General features: G+C 42.6%; 1 protein-coding gene across 27 annotated transcripts in view; it reads right to left on the bottom strand.

Annotated features, from left to right (window-relative positions):
* cacna1ab (calcium channel, voltage-dependent, P/Q type, alpha 1A subunit, b) overlaps positions 1-17,773 on the bottom strand; it is a 189,071-nt gene that overhangs the window by 7,509 nt on the left and 163,789 nt on the right. For 10 of the 27 annotated variants that reach the window (XM_030093297.1, XM_030093301.1, XM_030093296.1 and 7 more), the window contains 6 exons: positions 14,961-15,064; positions 11,236-11,357; positions 10,504-10,639; positions 7,832-7,945; positions 4,052-4,069; positions 3,549-3,584 (listed from right to left, as the gene is read on the bottom strand). In XM_030093297.1, the coding sequence (XP_029949157.1) occupies positions 3,549-3,584; positions 4,052-4,069; positions 7,832-7,945; positions 10,504-10,639; positions 11,236-11,357; positions 14,961-15,064 (530 nt within the window). The remainder of the gene's footprint in view (positions 1-3,548; positions 3,585-4,051; positions 4,070-7,831; positions 7,946-10,503; positions 10,640-11,235; positions 11,358-14,960; positions 15,065-17,773) is intronic. The other 17 variants (XM_030093309.1, XM_030093308.1, XM_030093313.1 and 14 more) reach the window with 8 other exon arrangements.

Raw genomic sequence — 17,773 nt, 5'->3', positions numbered from 1 at the left:
ATCAGTTGTCCAGAGAACATACGGGAAAGACGCCAACATTTCTTTGAAGGTTTTCATTTTTAAATGTTCTATTTATAATTTATTTATTCAATTGTATAGTATGTATAAACGTATACAGGTATACAGACTGCATCTTTACAGCTTTATTAGAACCATTTCAGTTTGGCGATAGGAGCAAATAAATGAATGAAACAATCTGGAGACCCAGAGTTTCCTCAAAGCAGTGTTTGTCTTTTCCTGCTGGGTTTGCTGTCGAGCCTCTCTGACCAGGAAGGAACCTGCTGACACTATGAGCACCTACAAAGCCTCACGTCACCCCGACATGATCCGTCACACGTCAGTCTGCAAGCAGCAGCCGGACAAGGACACACACACACACACACACACACACACACACACACACACACACACACGCACGCTAATGAGAGGCTTCGCAGTCGAGAGCGGACCGTCACTGCAGACAGACGGCGGCCTGAATGATTTCTGGCACAAGCCATGCAGATCCTCTGAGCTGGCAGTGCCAAACACATCCAAACACTTAACGGGCTTCCAAGCACACACACAACACACTTTGATATCACCTTTTCTGTGTATTTGGATTGGAAATATCTGTTTTTTTCCCCAATGAGCCACCCTGTTCTGTGTGCAATAACATTTTGTAGAACAGACTTCTTAGAAAAAAAATTCATTCCTGGATCGTGAAATGAAAGTCTAGACGTCAGTCTGACGATATTCATCAGTGTCACTTCACTCGGTGTTGTGTTACTGAAGGAGCAGCCAGTTAAAGCACATTTAAAACAAACACTTTAAAACAGACCAAACAAGTGACTTTTTAAATAAATCCACATTATTACAACGTCCCAGCGTTAAAAGGACAAGTCAGCATGCATGATAAAATATCCACCAAGAACAGGAATAGATGTTTCTGAGATCGTTGAAGTAACAAACTGCTCATCCCAAAGTTCAGCTAAACTGTAGTTATTGTATGTTTCTTTTTATTGCACAGACAAACAGTGCACGGCCACACATTTAGCTTTAGCATTAGCCAAACCTTTTTTAAACCACAGTTCAGAAAAAACTATGTCCAACACGAAAGAGGTCTTATTTTAAGAAGAACCAATGTCCACTTGTATCCACACTGCCTTTGATGCTTGAACAGCATTACAAAGATTTACGAAGACCATGTTGCTACTTTATCTCAGTGGTTTGCTGCTTCTTTTTGTTAGCGGTAGCATCTAGATTGTAGAGCATCTTCCTTCCGCTGAAGGGTTAAACTCCGGCTGAGACCTCACCCTGTGAGGAATGGCCATTTGACTAATTATTTCATTTCTTTTATTTAATGATGCATATTTTGCTCCTGAGTAAAAGAAATTGGTCATAAATAAAAAACATTAACATCTCGATCAGGTTATGGAAGAACTGAAGCCATTTCAGTTCCAAAACAACAGCATCAGACAGATTCACACAGACAGAACTGAACACGACAAAGACACTTTGTGAGTGTCACACTCTGCCCATGTCCAACTTTCACTCTCGCTGTCGAGCCAGGCCACATGGCTTCCTCCCAGTTCCCCTCCGCCACCTCATGCACGACTGACGACATGCCGGCAAGCCTCCAGACCCCCGCACGGGCCAACAGCCGCGGATCAGGGCGGTCCACATGCTTCCCGTCGCACGCTGTTGGGTTCCAACGCACACGGCAGGCACACACACGCTGCGCACAAGCCCAACTCGAGCCGAACTTTGGAGGAGAACAAACAATGGAGAGCGGAGCGACCTCGACGTGAGCAAACATGAGCGGGAGGGAAGATGACAGGAAGGCAGACAGAGGAGAGAAAACAGCACAGGTAATCAAACAGATCTGAAAAGTGACATTCTGGTCACGGTTGAGTCTAAAAGCCTTGAGCACCAGGTGGGTGGGGGTTCACTGCAACAACACCACTGTGGCCTTTTAGTTCAGTCTTACGTCAATCGAATCATTCAAAGATAATGTATAAACATGCTTTATGTGAAATAAGAAGAAAATCTGTCTTGTAATAAGTTGAAACGCCCAAAAGAACTTTGATGAAATTGAAAGAATATGAGAAGATCAGAGGTGCTTGACTAACATTTCCCTCCTCTGTGACTGAATAATTTCAAGCAAGGACAGAAATTTTAAAGTCTTTACAGCCTCATCTGTCGGGCCTGTTTCCAGGTATTTATGGCTTGTTTAAAATGTGTTGAGATTATATTGCATTATTTGATATCCAAGTCACGTCTTCCTTTGTTCCCACATATTTATTCTCATCTGATTTCGTTTCTAGCCATTCCTGAAGTGTCATGTTTGTCTTCCCTTCATGTGTTTCTGATTTTCTCCAAATTGATCCTGTCAACTGCAAACTCCATCTATTTATTCTTGTTCAGTCTCCATATTGATTCATGTCTGGATGCCTGTGTAGTTCATTTCACGTCATGAAGTATCTGTCCTGTCATCGTCTCTGGATCTCCTCTGTTCCCAGCTTAAATTTTGGCTGTTTGCTTTTTGTCATGTTTGTTGTTTGACTTCATTAAAGGCTGTTTGGATCTGTGGCTGAGTTCAGGCCCCAGAACACTGACCAAACCAGATCACATGTACATCTATATTGAGTACATCTATATAGAATACTCAAATAATTAAAGTATGTTTTATTGATAAGTACCCTAAAGGACACCCAACATCACTGTGCAAAATGAAATCGTTAATTGTAATTTACATATCAGTATTTTTTTTTACAGTATCTAAACACTTTTTAACAGTAAAATACGAATTACAAGAATTCATGTATTTCTGAGAAAGCTTTGAATGTCATTTTTTTAAATTAAAGTATAATTATGCTTCAGTTTAATAGTATAAATTGGAACAATTTTCAAATATGGGACCAACCCAGTTTTGCAGGTTTATGTTAGCAGTACTGCTACAGAATGTAGTCTAATACTCCATCTTTGAACATATATATATATATATATATATATATATACAAATATATATATATATATATACAAAAAAAAATATATATATATATATATATATATATATATATATATATATATATATATATATGTATATAAATGTCCTTATTTCAAAAACTTGAAATTTGCTGTCTTTGTATTCATGTTCAAAACAAAACAAACGAACTCACCCGGCTAGCCTGATAATGTAGTCTTGTAAAACCACATCCTGCCACAAGATGGTGTCTCGAGTCTATTCTCAATCACAACAGGACTCAAGGTTGTTTCTTTTTTTAATGATTACTGAGATTAAAAAAGAACTTTGTGGTTCATTTTCTCACAATTTCAGACATGGAATTTAATTTTTGAGAAATGATTCATGTTCCCTGTGTTTAAAATGGACAAAAGATGAAAACCTAGCACCCTCCGCCCACATGGTCCTCCCAGACGGGGGCACAAACCACCACCGTAACTCCAGCGGGTTCAGATCCAGTTTGAAAAGCGGCCGATTGAGACAGAGAGGCTCGGAGGAGGTGAGAAGGGAGACGGACAGCGAGAGATAGCGAGAGAGAGGTACATACACTGAGGTCATTTCCACGAGGCCTGTGTCTCCTCCGCTGCAGAGCAGGCAAACACAGAGATGATACGTAGAGCAGAGCAGTGTAGCACACGCACACACACGCACACCCAAACACACACAGAACGGAGGCCCGGCGTAGCATAGCCGCCACGACCGGACAGAGAACAGAGAAAGAGATAAAAACAAATACATAGATAGAGAGAATGGATATGTAGGAGGAGGAGGAGGGGGAGGGAGGTGGGGGGGGGGAGAGAAGAGATGCATTATTGGAGGAATGTGGGGACAAAATAGAAGAAGAGGAGAGAAAGTGATGGAGGACGTAAAAGGGAGGAGGACCGGATGAGGTGAAAAGAAAGAAAGGAGAGAGAAGGAGATCCCAGTTAATACAGGAAACGGCCAGCGTGCACGCACGAGAGTGAGCGGCGTGTGCCAGCCAGCGCCGGAGGACAGAGTATAGGATGTAATCACACACACTCACACACACACATACACACACACACTTACCGAAACAGCATGAGCTCTCTGTAAGGCAGAGCAGTGTTAGAAGACAGTAAGTAACAGACACACATCTACTGTAGGCACAACACACACGCGCGCGCACACACACACACACACACACACACACACACAGATACACACACAGAATATTTCCTCCATGTCATCCTGTTTTTTTTCTTCTAATCACTGTCTGATCATAACAGCTTAGCTAAACGATTGTCGGTAGAATCTCTGTTGAACATACTTCTCTAAATATTTGCTAATAATCAGCTTGAGTTTGCTGAAATGTGAAAAGAAGTGAATTTCAGCCTGACAGCTGGTTGCTTCACAGACTTGAATGACCGATCAGCTCTGGATTAAGTGAAGCCGAAACACCTAGCTTGCCCCCTGGTGGCCGGTTGAGTATATAATGAACGAGTCATAAAAATATCAGCAGGAGTCCCATTTCTACCATATTTCCTGCTGCAGGATCAAAACTGACGGTGAAGATTCTGCAGAGAAGCGGGGTAGTTGGGTATAAAAATGACTCAGTACTCCATCGAATCTGCACGTGCATCCCGTTTCTCTTCTCATTACATAATCTGTTTCTCTGCTTTTGACTAACTTGGTGAGATCTGTAGAGAAGCTTTTGTCGCACTGTCAGCGCTCAGTGACTCAAACGCCAGCTCCTGATGAAGCTTTTGGAAAAGCATTTCAAAACACACCACAAAATTACTGTTTTTCTCTTTAATCACTGAATCACATGATTAGTGCCAACATGAGGCTCTTTGTTGATGTCGGTCCTCTGTTATTAAATCAGCCGGCTATTGTTGTGAGTAAACAGCAATAAAAGGCTGCTTGTTGTTCTTCTATTGACTCCATTATGAGGAGGTTTTATAAAAAGCACCAGTGGTACAAAAATACAGGATATAACAGCTTTAGTGGCTGAAGCACATTGGCAGTGCACTGTTAAAGGTACAGTATGCCATGCTTTCATTTAAACCTACTCTTTCATTGCATTGATATTTTTTATGTTTCAGCTTCACTAGAAGGAGGCACGGCAGTCATCTTTATATTTCACTCCAGAAAATAAAGGAAACACCTCATTCCCAATTATTTTCCACTGTAAAGAACTCAAAGAATGGTGCAGTTTTCCACATCCACATCATTTTATGCAGTCTGTTAAACCAACACACCAGAGTGAGAGCAACACGACTGGATGCGGTGAGATGTGGGAGTATGGCCATGCTTGAGTGTATCCCAGAGTGTGTGTAACTGCAGCCAGAGGCTTCAGAGGGATTCGGTTGTTAGAGCTGAATGTGTGTTAATGCTGATAGGATTGTAAAGAGAATGTGTTGGTTTGTCCTCCTGGGACTCGAGGGAACAAGTTATCGTTAGATTCCCCTTCTTGTTTTCCTCCATTTGGGAACCAATATTTCACATTTGATGCTCCATATGTCACTGAAAACGCTAGGATGTGTTCTTAAATTATGAGAGTAATAAGAAGAAAATGAAAGACAGATGGATGTTGATTGTAACCGGCTTTAACTTTACTCGTGGCCTGTCAAAGGGGTTCCATAATCTTCACCTCGTGTCATCTAAGAAAACCTGCATCTGTGAAAAAACAGGTGTAGAAAACAGATGGGCAGATGGAAAACCTGGTTCTGAAGTGGACATCCTGGACTTTCTGGGACCTATCTGATCTGATCGTCTTGGATTTGCTTCATAGTTGCCACTGATGTTGGTGCAAAGCACCACTCCTTGTCTATTTCTGTCAAAAGGCTTCTTCTCTGATTTAATTTTTTGTTCTCAGAGTCATAAGAGGAACTCAGTATATTGGACAGACGGGGTGGGATCGATGGATTTCGTACAAAACTCAAATCTACAGCAACACAATCCAATTTTAATTCATTCCTAAACATCGGTTCATAATTACAAATTTAAAACCCTCTTTGTCTGCTCCGGTTTATTTTTATGGCAGACTTCATGAAGTGTGAAGGGATTAAAAACATGCACGGCCTGAAAGCTCACCAGTGAGAACAGGAGAGCTGTATGGCAACATTTCCAATGTGGTTCAGTGGCCACTTGTCAGGCCTGCTGCACGAAAACTGTAGACAGGTACCAGGAACGTTGTCACAGGCCACGCCTCCTTTGAGGCCACGCCCTCTTTAAATGTCCTGTTTCTCAGAACTTTTTTTTGAAGCTGTAACATTTGGAAAATGATGTCCATCTATACGGAAAAGGCAGAAAGGATAGAATTGATTTTCACCTGAATTTGGATTGAATCGAGTTCTTTGATTATGTTGGACAAATATTATCAGAATCTTGCATAAACCTTCTGCAGAACTGGGGCCATTATTGAGATTGCATTGGCAGGAGTTTGAGATTTGGACTCCAGGTGCCAGAAAGTCACACACATATTGGGAATTTTTCAACGGACAGTCAAACAGTTAAAGTGAGACTAGAGTCCCTTTGTGAGCGGTTCCTCCACGGTTCATCGTTTTGTGGTTAGAAAGTGCAGAAACAGCTGAAAGAGGACAATCTGAAGGTTATTTCTCCTCTCTTTGTGCAAACCTTCCGGAAGCTCCATCACGGGGTTTTGCATCCAGCTCTCTGGGTACGCTGACAAAGAATGAAGCAGATCCAAGAAACGGCGGAGACCTTCACTGAAACCTGACCTTGCTTGCTCTCAGAAACAGACTGAATCTACATTTTCTCCACTCATGCACATACACACACATTCAGTTCGCGTTGGCAGCGACACACTTGTCAGTGCTTGGATGACACACGAGTCAGATACAAGCCGCTTTTCTTCAAATCCGGATATGGAACACTTCACATCCTGGTACTTCTTGGTTTGGGTAACTGAGGCGTGACGCTAACTCTGGCCACAGTTTACACAGGACAGACACACCAAGGATCTGATGGAGATGGAGGAGGGGAAGGGAGAGGGAAGGGTTTCTTCTAGATACGTATCTGGATACATATCTAGCTCACTTGGTCCACCTCCGGACCCGTTCTGGATCCTGCTCAAGGAGGGTGAAAGTGACTCAGTGAGGGTTAGAGAGGGAGGGGTGGAGGAGCGGGGTGAGGGGGGTGAGGGGGGTGGAGGGTCGGGGAGACAAATGAGGGTATCTGACCGAGGGAAGTGAATTCACAGAGGTTTCTTTTATGCTGCATCCTACACCGGTCTCCATTTGAGGAACCGTAAAAGTGAAAAAGATTCTGGGAAATCAAGAGGATCATTAAGTTTTTGTTCAGAAAGTTTGTAAAATCATTAAACTTAATGAAAAACTTGTTTTTAAATCCAGTTTACATCACCATTAACACGACACAAAAAGGTACAGTTACTATGCTGTTGGCTTGATATGAGTTTCCTTATATGGGCATGACACTGTTTCAACATAGTACAGCAGCAAAGGCAAAATTATGAGGCTGGTGTCAAATTACAGGGACAACATAGAAATAAAATCTTAAACTAAAAGATCACTTTTCTTCTGTACACTGAGAAAAGAAATGGCGTGTTTTTAATAAGGGGAACTTCTTATGCTTTTTTATGACAGAAAGCTGCTGTTAAAATAATGACGAAACTACGATGAAAAGAGCTCGAGACCGATCGGGAACCTGACTGAGATGAGCTGAGGTTAACTTTTTCTAAACAAAATCCAGTTTCACTCTCCGCCCCCGGTGTTTAGGATGCAACCTCTGACTCTGGTTTCACTTCAGCTCTGGCCATAGCGAACAGGGAAACAGGTGGCGGGTGAACGATGGCGACGATGATGGTGACAGTGGGATGAAGGTGCTCACTTGGTTGTCTGCCGAGAGGCGGGGCATGGAGAGGGTCCGCCCGTGCCCATCCATTGGGTGATAGGGCTCAGTGTCGGAGTACCCGTCCCGCCCCATCTCCCTCATCTCTACCGTCTGTAAAACACAATGAGAGGGGGGCGTGACCACCGTCTGCAGAGAGGGCGGAGCCGGCGGGGCGTGGGCTCGTCCACAGGCACGGAGGGAGCAGGATAGTCCTGCTCGTCTCAATTTATGCAACACCACATTGCATAAATTGTAATCTTTTGTTTTATTCAAGAATTGTAAATGAGCATCCAGAACATCAATACAATGGCATATTGAAGCTTTATTTAAAGATAATTGGAGTTAATTTTAAAACTGAGGAGGAAAAGATGTAGTTGATCTTCTCCTCACCAATAAAATGACTTCAAAATAAACTTCACTGAGCTCTCAAGTCGATATCCTGAAGTGCTTCACGTCAGAAACACAAAGTCAAACTACAGAGAAAATGGGAATTAAATTCAGCTGACTGTCCTAACCACATATTAAAAGCTATAATACAAGAATACGTAACAATGAAATGCTATTTTGGCGATGTGAAATGTAATTCCTGAGACGTGACAAGGCGGAATCTAAATTATTTCCAGAAGTTTTTCAGAAGACTTTTCTGATAGTTTGGATTTTACGTTTCACTTAAAAGAACTTACATGTTCTTGTAAAGCTTCATTCTTGACATTTATCACTTTTTCTTGAATGCTGACAGGGGCCATACACATTTATTCTCATGTGTACCTTTATTTAGATTAGATTTTTTTTTTTTTAACATCATTGTAAACATTTCAGCTGAAAACTATTGGAATGGTGGAAAAAGTGTCAATTCAACTTCAACACTTTAAATAATCTGCTGCTTTTGAAATGTTCTTAACGTACAAAAGTATGCTTGATCTTGAACAATGATACAGATAATTCAGCTTTAAAGATTTAAAATATGAGGCCTCATTCAACCGTACTTGATGTAGCGTGATAAATTAACTGTTGCAATCTTCGATTCTTTCTTTGTAAACCTGAATTATCCTAATGGAGGTTAAAGCTAGGGTTGGCGATTTGAATGAGATACATTTTTTTAAATACTGGTTAAAATGATCTTTATGACCCAATGGGAGGCAATTCATAGCGTGTTTTTAAAGTAGTTTGGAAAATATCTGCTACCTGCAGCAGGAGTAAAACGGGAAAAACAGCAACCAATAGTCTTGCCGGGACACCTTTTTTTAAACCAATCAAATCCCTTTGCCGTTCGACCTGCCCCCTGCGCGTACATGTCAATGGCGTGCACTGACCTGGTTCAGTGCGCGCGTAGAAGGACGGAGCGTCTTTGCAAAATGGCGGAGAAGAATGTTTAGGGGTTTACTTACCGGTGAGTGCGCCATAACTTGGCGTAGTGCAAATAAAGAAAAACAAAGAAACGAAGCGCTGAGGACAGGTTACGCCAGGGACGCCCTGGACGGTGAAGCGCTGTGCGCACCACATGCGCCGCGAACGTCTCCGTGTCTCCGCTCCCAACGGGAGCTCCTTCAATGGGGTGGGAGCTGGGTGGAGCTCGGCGGAGCCTTGGGGAGATGCTACATTCGTGCTACATGCTAGTTTTCCAAGATCGCCAACCCTAGCTTTAAACCAATGAATGAGTCAATTTTGATCATGTAACATGGAGAAAGTAAATATATTTGTTTAAGTGTGTGGGGAGAAAACGTCTGATGTGAAAAACAGAAAAGTGACACTATTTCGTTCTCAAAAATGTCTTTTTTTTAACAAAAGTAGCTCTAATATGCCATTGTATATTCAGATGGAGTAGCTATTAAACACAGTGGACTTTCTTAAACTCTATAGAAATGCACTCTTGAATATTCTGCATTACATGATAGGAAAAGAAAATGAAAAAGGATGGCGGCCTGTGATCATTAAAATTTGTTTTTCTGGCACCAGGCTGCAAACTGAGAGATTGACAACTTTCACTGAACTTCAGAGAATGTTTCATGGGTACAAATGGCATATTTAGTGTTATCTTGGGGTCGAATAGAGAGGTGAGGTGCAGGCGGAGGAGGGGCGTCCCAACAGACAAGCGAAAGTAAGAGGCAGTGAGGAGGAGGAGGAGCAGAAGGTGCACGCCACAAAAAACACGTCTGTCAACCAAACCACTGACTCCAGAGGAGGTAGAAGAGAGAACAGGAGGAAAACGAGGAAAAGGAGGATGGACAGAGGAAAGAGGAAGCAGGTAAGTCTGGACGTTGAGCAGGAGGATGAAGAGAGAGGGCGAAAGAGGGGACGGTAGTCAAACAGGACGGTGAAGTCTGTTGAAGCCGGAAACAAACGCTGGCGATTCCTCATGTTTCACACCAGAGATACACACCAGATAGTCAATGAATCAGAGAGAGGTAGGAAGTTTCTACTTAGCTATGGAGCTTTCCGTTCAAAGGAAAGCCCAACATTCACTACTTTGAATTGGCTTCCTTAACTTTCATCTCATTTAATCGATTCATGCCTTTGTGTTGTCGGTGTGATTCCTTGGGAGGTTTTTGATACAAACACTGTAACAGACGATATCCTCGGTTGTCTCCAGGCCGCTATGCAACTTCAGCATCTGAAGGCAGGCCGCCTCATTACCGTGGCGACGGCGTGTGCGCTCGGGCTCATCGTACCTGCGGGTTGTGCCGATTGTCGTGGAGGTCGTCGGGGTAGGGTCTGTCGGGGCTCCAGTTGCCCGTCTTTTGGAACATTTCCTGGGCTTTGGTCGTCACCCACGACTCGTTCTCAGTCATGCCACCCTCAGGAGGACTGGCATCCGCACACACACACGAACACACACATACATGCACAAGCTGGATTACAAAATAACAAGGTACTTTTTAACCCAGAAAATCAGGGCTGAGCACGAACTGATACACATCAAAGTCATTAAGTGATCCGATTGAATAACGTTAGCAGCATAGATTATTTGTTTTGGGAATATGTCTGATTGATACATTTAAGTGAAAAAATTTTCACCAAGCAGCAGTGAAAGTGACAGCAGGAGCTGAGAGATTAAAATCAACTGCCGAGTAACAAATAAACAGTTTCTACATGACAGTTCAATTGCATGTCGGGAAGAAACATGCCAACACTACTGTTAACAAGTGATCCCCATGTCAAGAAAATGTAAACAATGTGTTTTGCGTCGTTATGGAGACACATTGAGATCTTGCTTCCTTTTGTGAGCCATTTAAGCCAAGGTTTCAAATCACAAGCCTGATGGCATTGAAATAATCAAAGTACTGATAAGCTTGTTGTGCAGCAGGTATCTGTGGAAAATAAACAGATCTCCCTTGACACAATCCTACAACGTCTGTGCTTTCTGTCCAACAGGAAGTCCCACCTCTCCCAGGTTTACTCACATGCTGTTGACGTTGTCTGGCTGGGTGCTGGGGAGGCCGTTCTGCCCCTGCCCCCCCTGGCCCTCCGTGCCGCCTCCCTCAGAGGGCGGCTCCATGCGCTGAAACATTAATGGCGTTCGATTCTGTGTGAGATACACGACATGGCCTGCAGGCTTGCATCAGGCACACTCGGGGGGGCAGACACAGGACACAAACACAGGATGCACTCGCAGCATGCACCCACACGGGGGCGCCATCGGCAAGCACATGGCTGTGGGTATCCAAGGTAAAGGTCCCTGCCGGACCAGCCGATCTGGAGTTTGCTGTCTGCCCTGAACTCGTGCTTTGAAAGGTCACTGATGAATTCAAATCCTTTTATCGGTTCAGGGAAGTAAAGCTCATCTCCAAATTGTGTCACAGGGAAACTTTCACCTTTGCAATATGAGGTAAGATTGCTGGTAAATCACAGGTCTTGGACTAGAAACTCATGAACCACATCAATATCTAGACATTTCACTCAAAAATCACAGTTTTGACAGCCCCTGTGATTCTTTATCTGCCAAGACTTTTTGAGCTACATGCTTTTTCCTTCAGTAGCAGACATCTGATCCTGTACCAAAAGCAACTTGTGCTTCAGTCAGCACGGTCAGAGGTCAAGCGGATTTCCTCTTGAGGGATCCTGCGTAACAAAGTTCTCCCAGGAGTGGCTTAGTGGTGATGGTCCATGACTGTTACAGCTTGTGTCATGTCCCTCCACAGCCTGGAAGCTAAAGGCCAGAAGCTAAATGAGGACAAGATCTATCCAGAGACAAACTGAACAGTCAGCTTTTCTGCCAATATCATACCTTTTAATTTTTAAAGATATAGCTAAAAAGCTGCCCGAAAGAACACACATGAAATCAATTGTTTTATCAACCATGGCTCACTCATTTCCCTTGACTTACTAATGAGCACGTAAATGCAAATAGCCATAAGGTACTTATTCCTTCCCAGTTACCAATCCTTGTGCCTATGAGAGAAATGGCTTCAGTTTGTCTCTGAACAGTCTGTTTTGACACTCACCCAAGCCAGCGATGCATCCCGACAATTCATGATAAAAACATTAGGATGGATGAATGAGGAAGAGACACTTAAAAAAAAAGTGCTGGGTTATCAATCTCAAGGCTGGTTTGGTGCACTTGAGTTCTCGGCTTGGTGAGTTTGACCTAAAAATGAGGAAAAACCCAATAATCCTCCTGGAGATACTATAAGAAGGGGCTGAATGGTGTAAATCATAACAAAAAGTTTTTTGTTAGTACACTTATTGCTTTTCAATTGCTGTAAATAAAAGCTGGCTGCTAAAGAGCTAATGTACACTAGCACTAATAGTTTTTTTGTTTACACAGCCTTCAATCTATGAGTTAGCACAAACATTCATGCATATTCTCATTTGTCCATGTCTTCCAGGACATACAACCAGGTCCAGCTGGCTTGATTCACTTGCTCTGAGCTGTTAACATATAGTAAGTAGTTAGCTAATCTGAACAAATCTGCATTATTAATAACCCAGCATTTTTTTTTGAGTGAATAAACACTTAATGTTTAACAATGACACTCGCTCAAATGGAGTCTTTTTCAGTAGTGGTACATGTATCAAAGAATGGTCCAGGATGGACGGATTACGTAGTGAGTCACTGGTCACAAGGATCTCCATTCAACATCCAACCAACAACCACTGCAGATAGACAAGGAAGCAGACAGATCGATGGACACACAGACTGGAGAGAATGGGTCTTGGTTAGAGAAACTTGGTGACAATCAGCCTGGATTGACCAAACAGGGAGATCTTGAGAGGTCAAGGTCTCATCTCTTCCTGGAGGGATAAACAGAGAGCATCAAAATGACAGACGGCGGGGCAGACCGGTACGAGGGATGACTGACAACAGGCTTTACGATCAGGAGTGGAGAAACAAGAAGAATGGAAAACAAGACAAACAAAAACCATGGACACACAACAACAACTAACACCAAAACACACAGTAGAAGCTCAGTTTGAGGAATACGTAATGAATTGAATGGGAAGAGAAACATGCCCAACGAATCAGACTTTAAAGAAAGAATCCACCCTTTGGGTTCTTCAGTACTAAGTTCTAGATCTTCTATCTAAAACTGGCATTTTTCTGATTAAGAACATGGTAAAGAGAAGAGTCCAAGAAAACAGGTTATAAAAACTACAACTACATTTATTTTATAACTTGATCTCAAACTGACCGGCCACACAGTCGAAGCAGTGTGTCTTCACAATCCAGCTCCCAACAGGAGGGCTTTTAAGTTGTTTTGCTTGTAATACAGAAGTTAATCTAAATTTCGTATCTGAAATCTGCAGTCGGGTTCTGGGTATCAATGTTGCATCATTAGTCGAGTGTTTAAGCAAATGTACAGGTATGAAGTGCAAAGGCTCCTTGAGTCTGATGAGTTGGGCAATTTGAGCTAAAAGCATAACCAGCCCAGTTGTTTGCTAGTATCTCAGCTGAGGAAGAGTTCAGTGTTGAGGAGGATTGAGCGTCACCATATTTCTCTAAGACCAGACTGCCAAGTGCAGTTGGGATGGCTCTTGGAAAGTTACATTCAGGAGACCAATCTGGTGTTTGTTAAAAGAAACCTTCTGCTTATGACCACAGCATACATATTATGACACCAAACTATGTTTCTTGAGCGAAACCGAACTGGTAAAGATGTTTTTAACAAGTGTTGCTTCGTTTTAGGGTGGATTCTTCCTTTAAAGTCACATCAACTAAGACGAGAAAGGAAGAGAAGTGAAATGGAAACGGAATGTGATGACGGGACAAACTGACAGACACACAGACTGGTTAAAGTCCTTGTGCACTGCTGATGTTGCGAGAGCCTGTGTGGAACTGTCCGTTCAGTCCAGCGGGATTGCTGCATTCAGGAACATACAAACACATACCGCATCTGCAATGGCGTTCACTTCAAAAGGACTAACATGCTCTCCATTCATCAATACCCTGGAGTTCCACTCAGTTTATATGGGGATGATGAATTTGGACTCCGTTAGTCGTATCAAATGGATGGTTGAGGAGGAGGTATCACATGAATGGAGAGATGTTGCCACACGTGTTTCCACCATGTGGCCCGAAAGTACAGAGACAGCAGGAGCGAGTGCATCTCAAGGGCATTCATCGACGGGAAGGGGAAGAGCACAGACACAGAACGAAAGGTAAGGCCATGTGGTATCATCAACATTGTTGTTAAGAACATCATCAACAACAAAACCTGTAGTTGAACCTTCAAAACACCAAACTCCCCACACCAAGTTCAAGAAAGCCAAGGTAAAAATTAGAAAAAAAAAAAAAAAAAAAAAAACTTGAGTAGGGCAAAAGGGAAAGGCTGTTAACCAGATCCAAAAAAGAAGAGTGTCTGGAGACCCTCTGAGCAAGCGAGGCAAAGGAGGATGTGTGGGCATAAAAGTGCTAAAAGACAAGGCAGATTTTCATGCTAAAAAGGGGGAATGCAGTTGGAAAAAAGTAGGAAAAGTTTATTTAGCAGTAGAGCGAGGATGTGGGATTTAAATGTATAAGAAATGGTTCTTATGTTTTTAAATCCACATTTGGAAAATGACGGTCCAAGTAGCAAGTGAAAGTGCTATTAAATAAAAAAACCCCCAAGGATTTGGGATCGAGGGAAGAACAGGAAATTGTGAGAGGGTCTCTCCTGCGTTGGAGAAATTTCTCCGGGGTCGAGTCTACCTGTTCCTCTCGCAGTGCCTGCAGCTTTTTCGTCTTGCTCTGCCGATAGTACTCCATGATCATCATGGCGGCGTAGATTTTGCCCACCGTCAAGTCTGTGGCTGCTGAGAAAATGACAAGTTACCCTGCAAGATTAGACCCGAGCGAGATGGGACCCTGAGCCGTGGGGGAAGGGATGGGAGTGCGGGACAAGACACAAAAACACACAAGAGAAATACACAACAGCATGCAGGTCACACCAGCAGGTGGGGCTCCAAGACCTTCGAAGGTAGGAGGAAGTCAGGAAGGTGTTCTACATCAGTGGTTCCCACTTTTCGTGAAGTGCTAAGATTGTAAACTGATTTTAAAGCAGAACTATGCAACTTTTTTACCTCAATAAATGTTTTCCAGAATGCCTGTGGGGGTAAACAAAGACTTGTCACGGTGATTCGCCGGTCCCTTTACTCTCCCCGGGGTCTGTGTCCTGAAAACAGTGCTTGAAATTTCAGAGGAGCGGACCCGACTACATCTCACGAGAACAAACCTGCTTTACGGCACTCATACGAGAGTACAAGTACAAAAGCGTGTAAAACAAACGTGAAACCCTCGCTAGCATTAGCAATGCCACCCTTAAGTGCTCACAGATGGCAGAACCAAAAAGACAGAAAAAAAACTTTGCCTGATGAGCAAAAAAAAAAAAGGAAACGGGAGTGGGACGCTATCTGCACGCGGGGCGGGGCGGGGGGTGGGGGGGGTGGGGGGGGGGGGGATGCGGAGAACGTTTACAAAAGTGAGCTTTCACAGGAGACCAGTAGGGGGAGCGCTAAAGCAAATCTTGTATAGTTCCCCTTTAAGAACGTGTGTCAAACTCGCTTTAGTCCAAAAATGCAACAAACGATTGAACTTTTTTAGGAAAATCAGCTTAAGTGTACAAATTCCTCTCTGCTACGGCGCTTCTTTTCAGGTCGATGTTGGCAAAAGAAGTCCGTCTAAGTTTGCAGGATTTCTGCAGATTTTATCGTGAATGCGCTAACAATTTAGCTGTGATGCTAACGTTACATTGCTGGCGATGCCATAGCTGGCTTTCACTGCTGCATCACGGATCTCTTACCTCAGGTTTCAGTGTGTTTCAAATGTACTACGGTTCAAGAATTGTTATTAAACTGAAACCGAACAGACCCCACATGCTGGTGAGCGTTACACAAATACAACAATACAACACTGTACAGTTATTAACAGAACATAGCCGATAGTCTTTTCACAGGCAGTCACTTTACTTATTTAAGTTGAAGTGTTCTTATTATCCTATCATATAAAGACTTCAGTATATTTGTGCTTTAAAGGATTGGATAGCCACCTCACTAAGAAAACATGGACGCTGCTGTAAAATGATCCCTGGAAAACAGGAGCTCAATTTTTTTCTAAAAACTCCAGACATATATCCCCAGAGTTTGGGTGGAACACAAACATTTAAAATCAGAAAAATATTGAGCTTTGTTTTGATTGTTGGACAAACCCAAAGTGTAGCGACGATCTTAGTGAATGAACAGCGCCGTTTTCAAAGTGGCATGGCTACGGCAGTCAGCATTATTACTGTGTGATAAGATATGACGAAACATATCTTATTCATAGTATTACAGCGCTATAAGACATGGCAATACAGATCTTATAGCTGGTTTTCTGCCATGCACTTAGCCAAACTACTACAAGGTATTGGTAAACATGCAGGCTAATAGCACTTTAGCAGTAAAAACCATTCAAATTAACTTAATATCCACAGATTTACTAGAAAATAGTCATCCAATAAACGTCATGTACAAGTAGCAACAGTTGATTTATTATTTTAATACTTAACAAGTTCTTCCTGTAGTGAAAAGACTTCTATAGAGGATCTTCTATAGTTGGCACCCCCTGATACCAAGACTGGTTGAATGTGTGAAGAGGTCAGTGTGTGGGTGTGTTTCTGCTGCTGTGATCTGCAGGTTTGTGTTTGATTTTATTGTACTGGCACATGGCACATTTATCTGAACATAAATGAGACCAAGCTACTTGAGTTTATTGGTATTTAAATTGTTCAAACAACATGAAGCATGTGTTCTTTAAGATAAATTCATCAAAACTACTTTCTGTGTTTTTCTTCCAAGATTTCTCAAACTCTGATATCTTGATTGATTCTATGTGGAAAACGCATATATACGAACATCGTAGGGTTGCTGTCTCTCTTGCCAACTGTTAACATTAAACGATGTTGCTATTTCACTAAGCTCCTGTTTGCTGGAGGAGAAGCACTACGATAATCCCAAACTAACTCAAATATTAGTATTGACCACAATGTGGCGTCGCACTGCCACATGCGTGCAGTAGATGCAGGAGTATACAGGAGCCTTAATTCTGTTCTGAGATGATTCACAGTAACTCATAGCTAGACTCGTTTGCAAATAAAGTATGAATTAGTCTTAAAAGAATACTCCGAAGATTTTGGACCCACGCCCTATCCCTATCATTTACAAAGTGAGATAAGCTCATAAATACCTTTTTTGTGTTTGTGCATCCAGTGGCTGGCTCCCAGCTGTTAGCATCGTAGTTAGCTTAACTCAACTGTGGGAGGTGAAGAGGAAACAGAGCTGGACTGACGAAAGTGGACAAAATACTCCTCTCAGTGGTCCAGGGGATGGCATATTAGCACGCGAAATAAATTCGAATGCTTATAAAACATTTTAAAAGATGTGTTATCTTTTCTATCCGTTAAAATAGCGTTTTGATACACACAGATCTGCACAAGCATAGTGCGCCATGGAAGGATATACCAGGCGCACAGCGGATGAGTCTATGGC

The sequence above is a fragment of the Salarias fasciatus genome, chromosome 6 (assembly GCF_902148845.1).
Source record: "Salarias fasciatus chromosome 6, fSalaFa1.1, whole genome shotgun sequence".
Taxonomy (NCBI): Eukaryota; Metazoa; Chordata; class Actinopteri; order Blenniiformes; family Blenniidae; genus Salarias; species Salarias fasciatus.
Note: the sequence above shows the minus strand (reverse complement) of the source record. Positions and strands in the feature narration are given on the sequence as shown.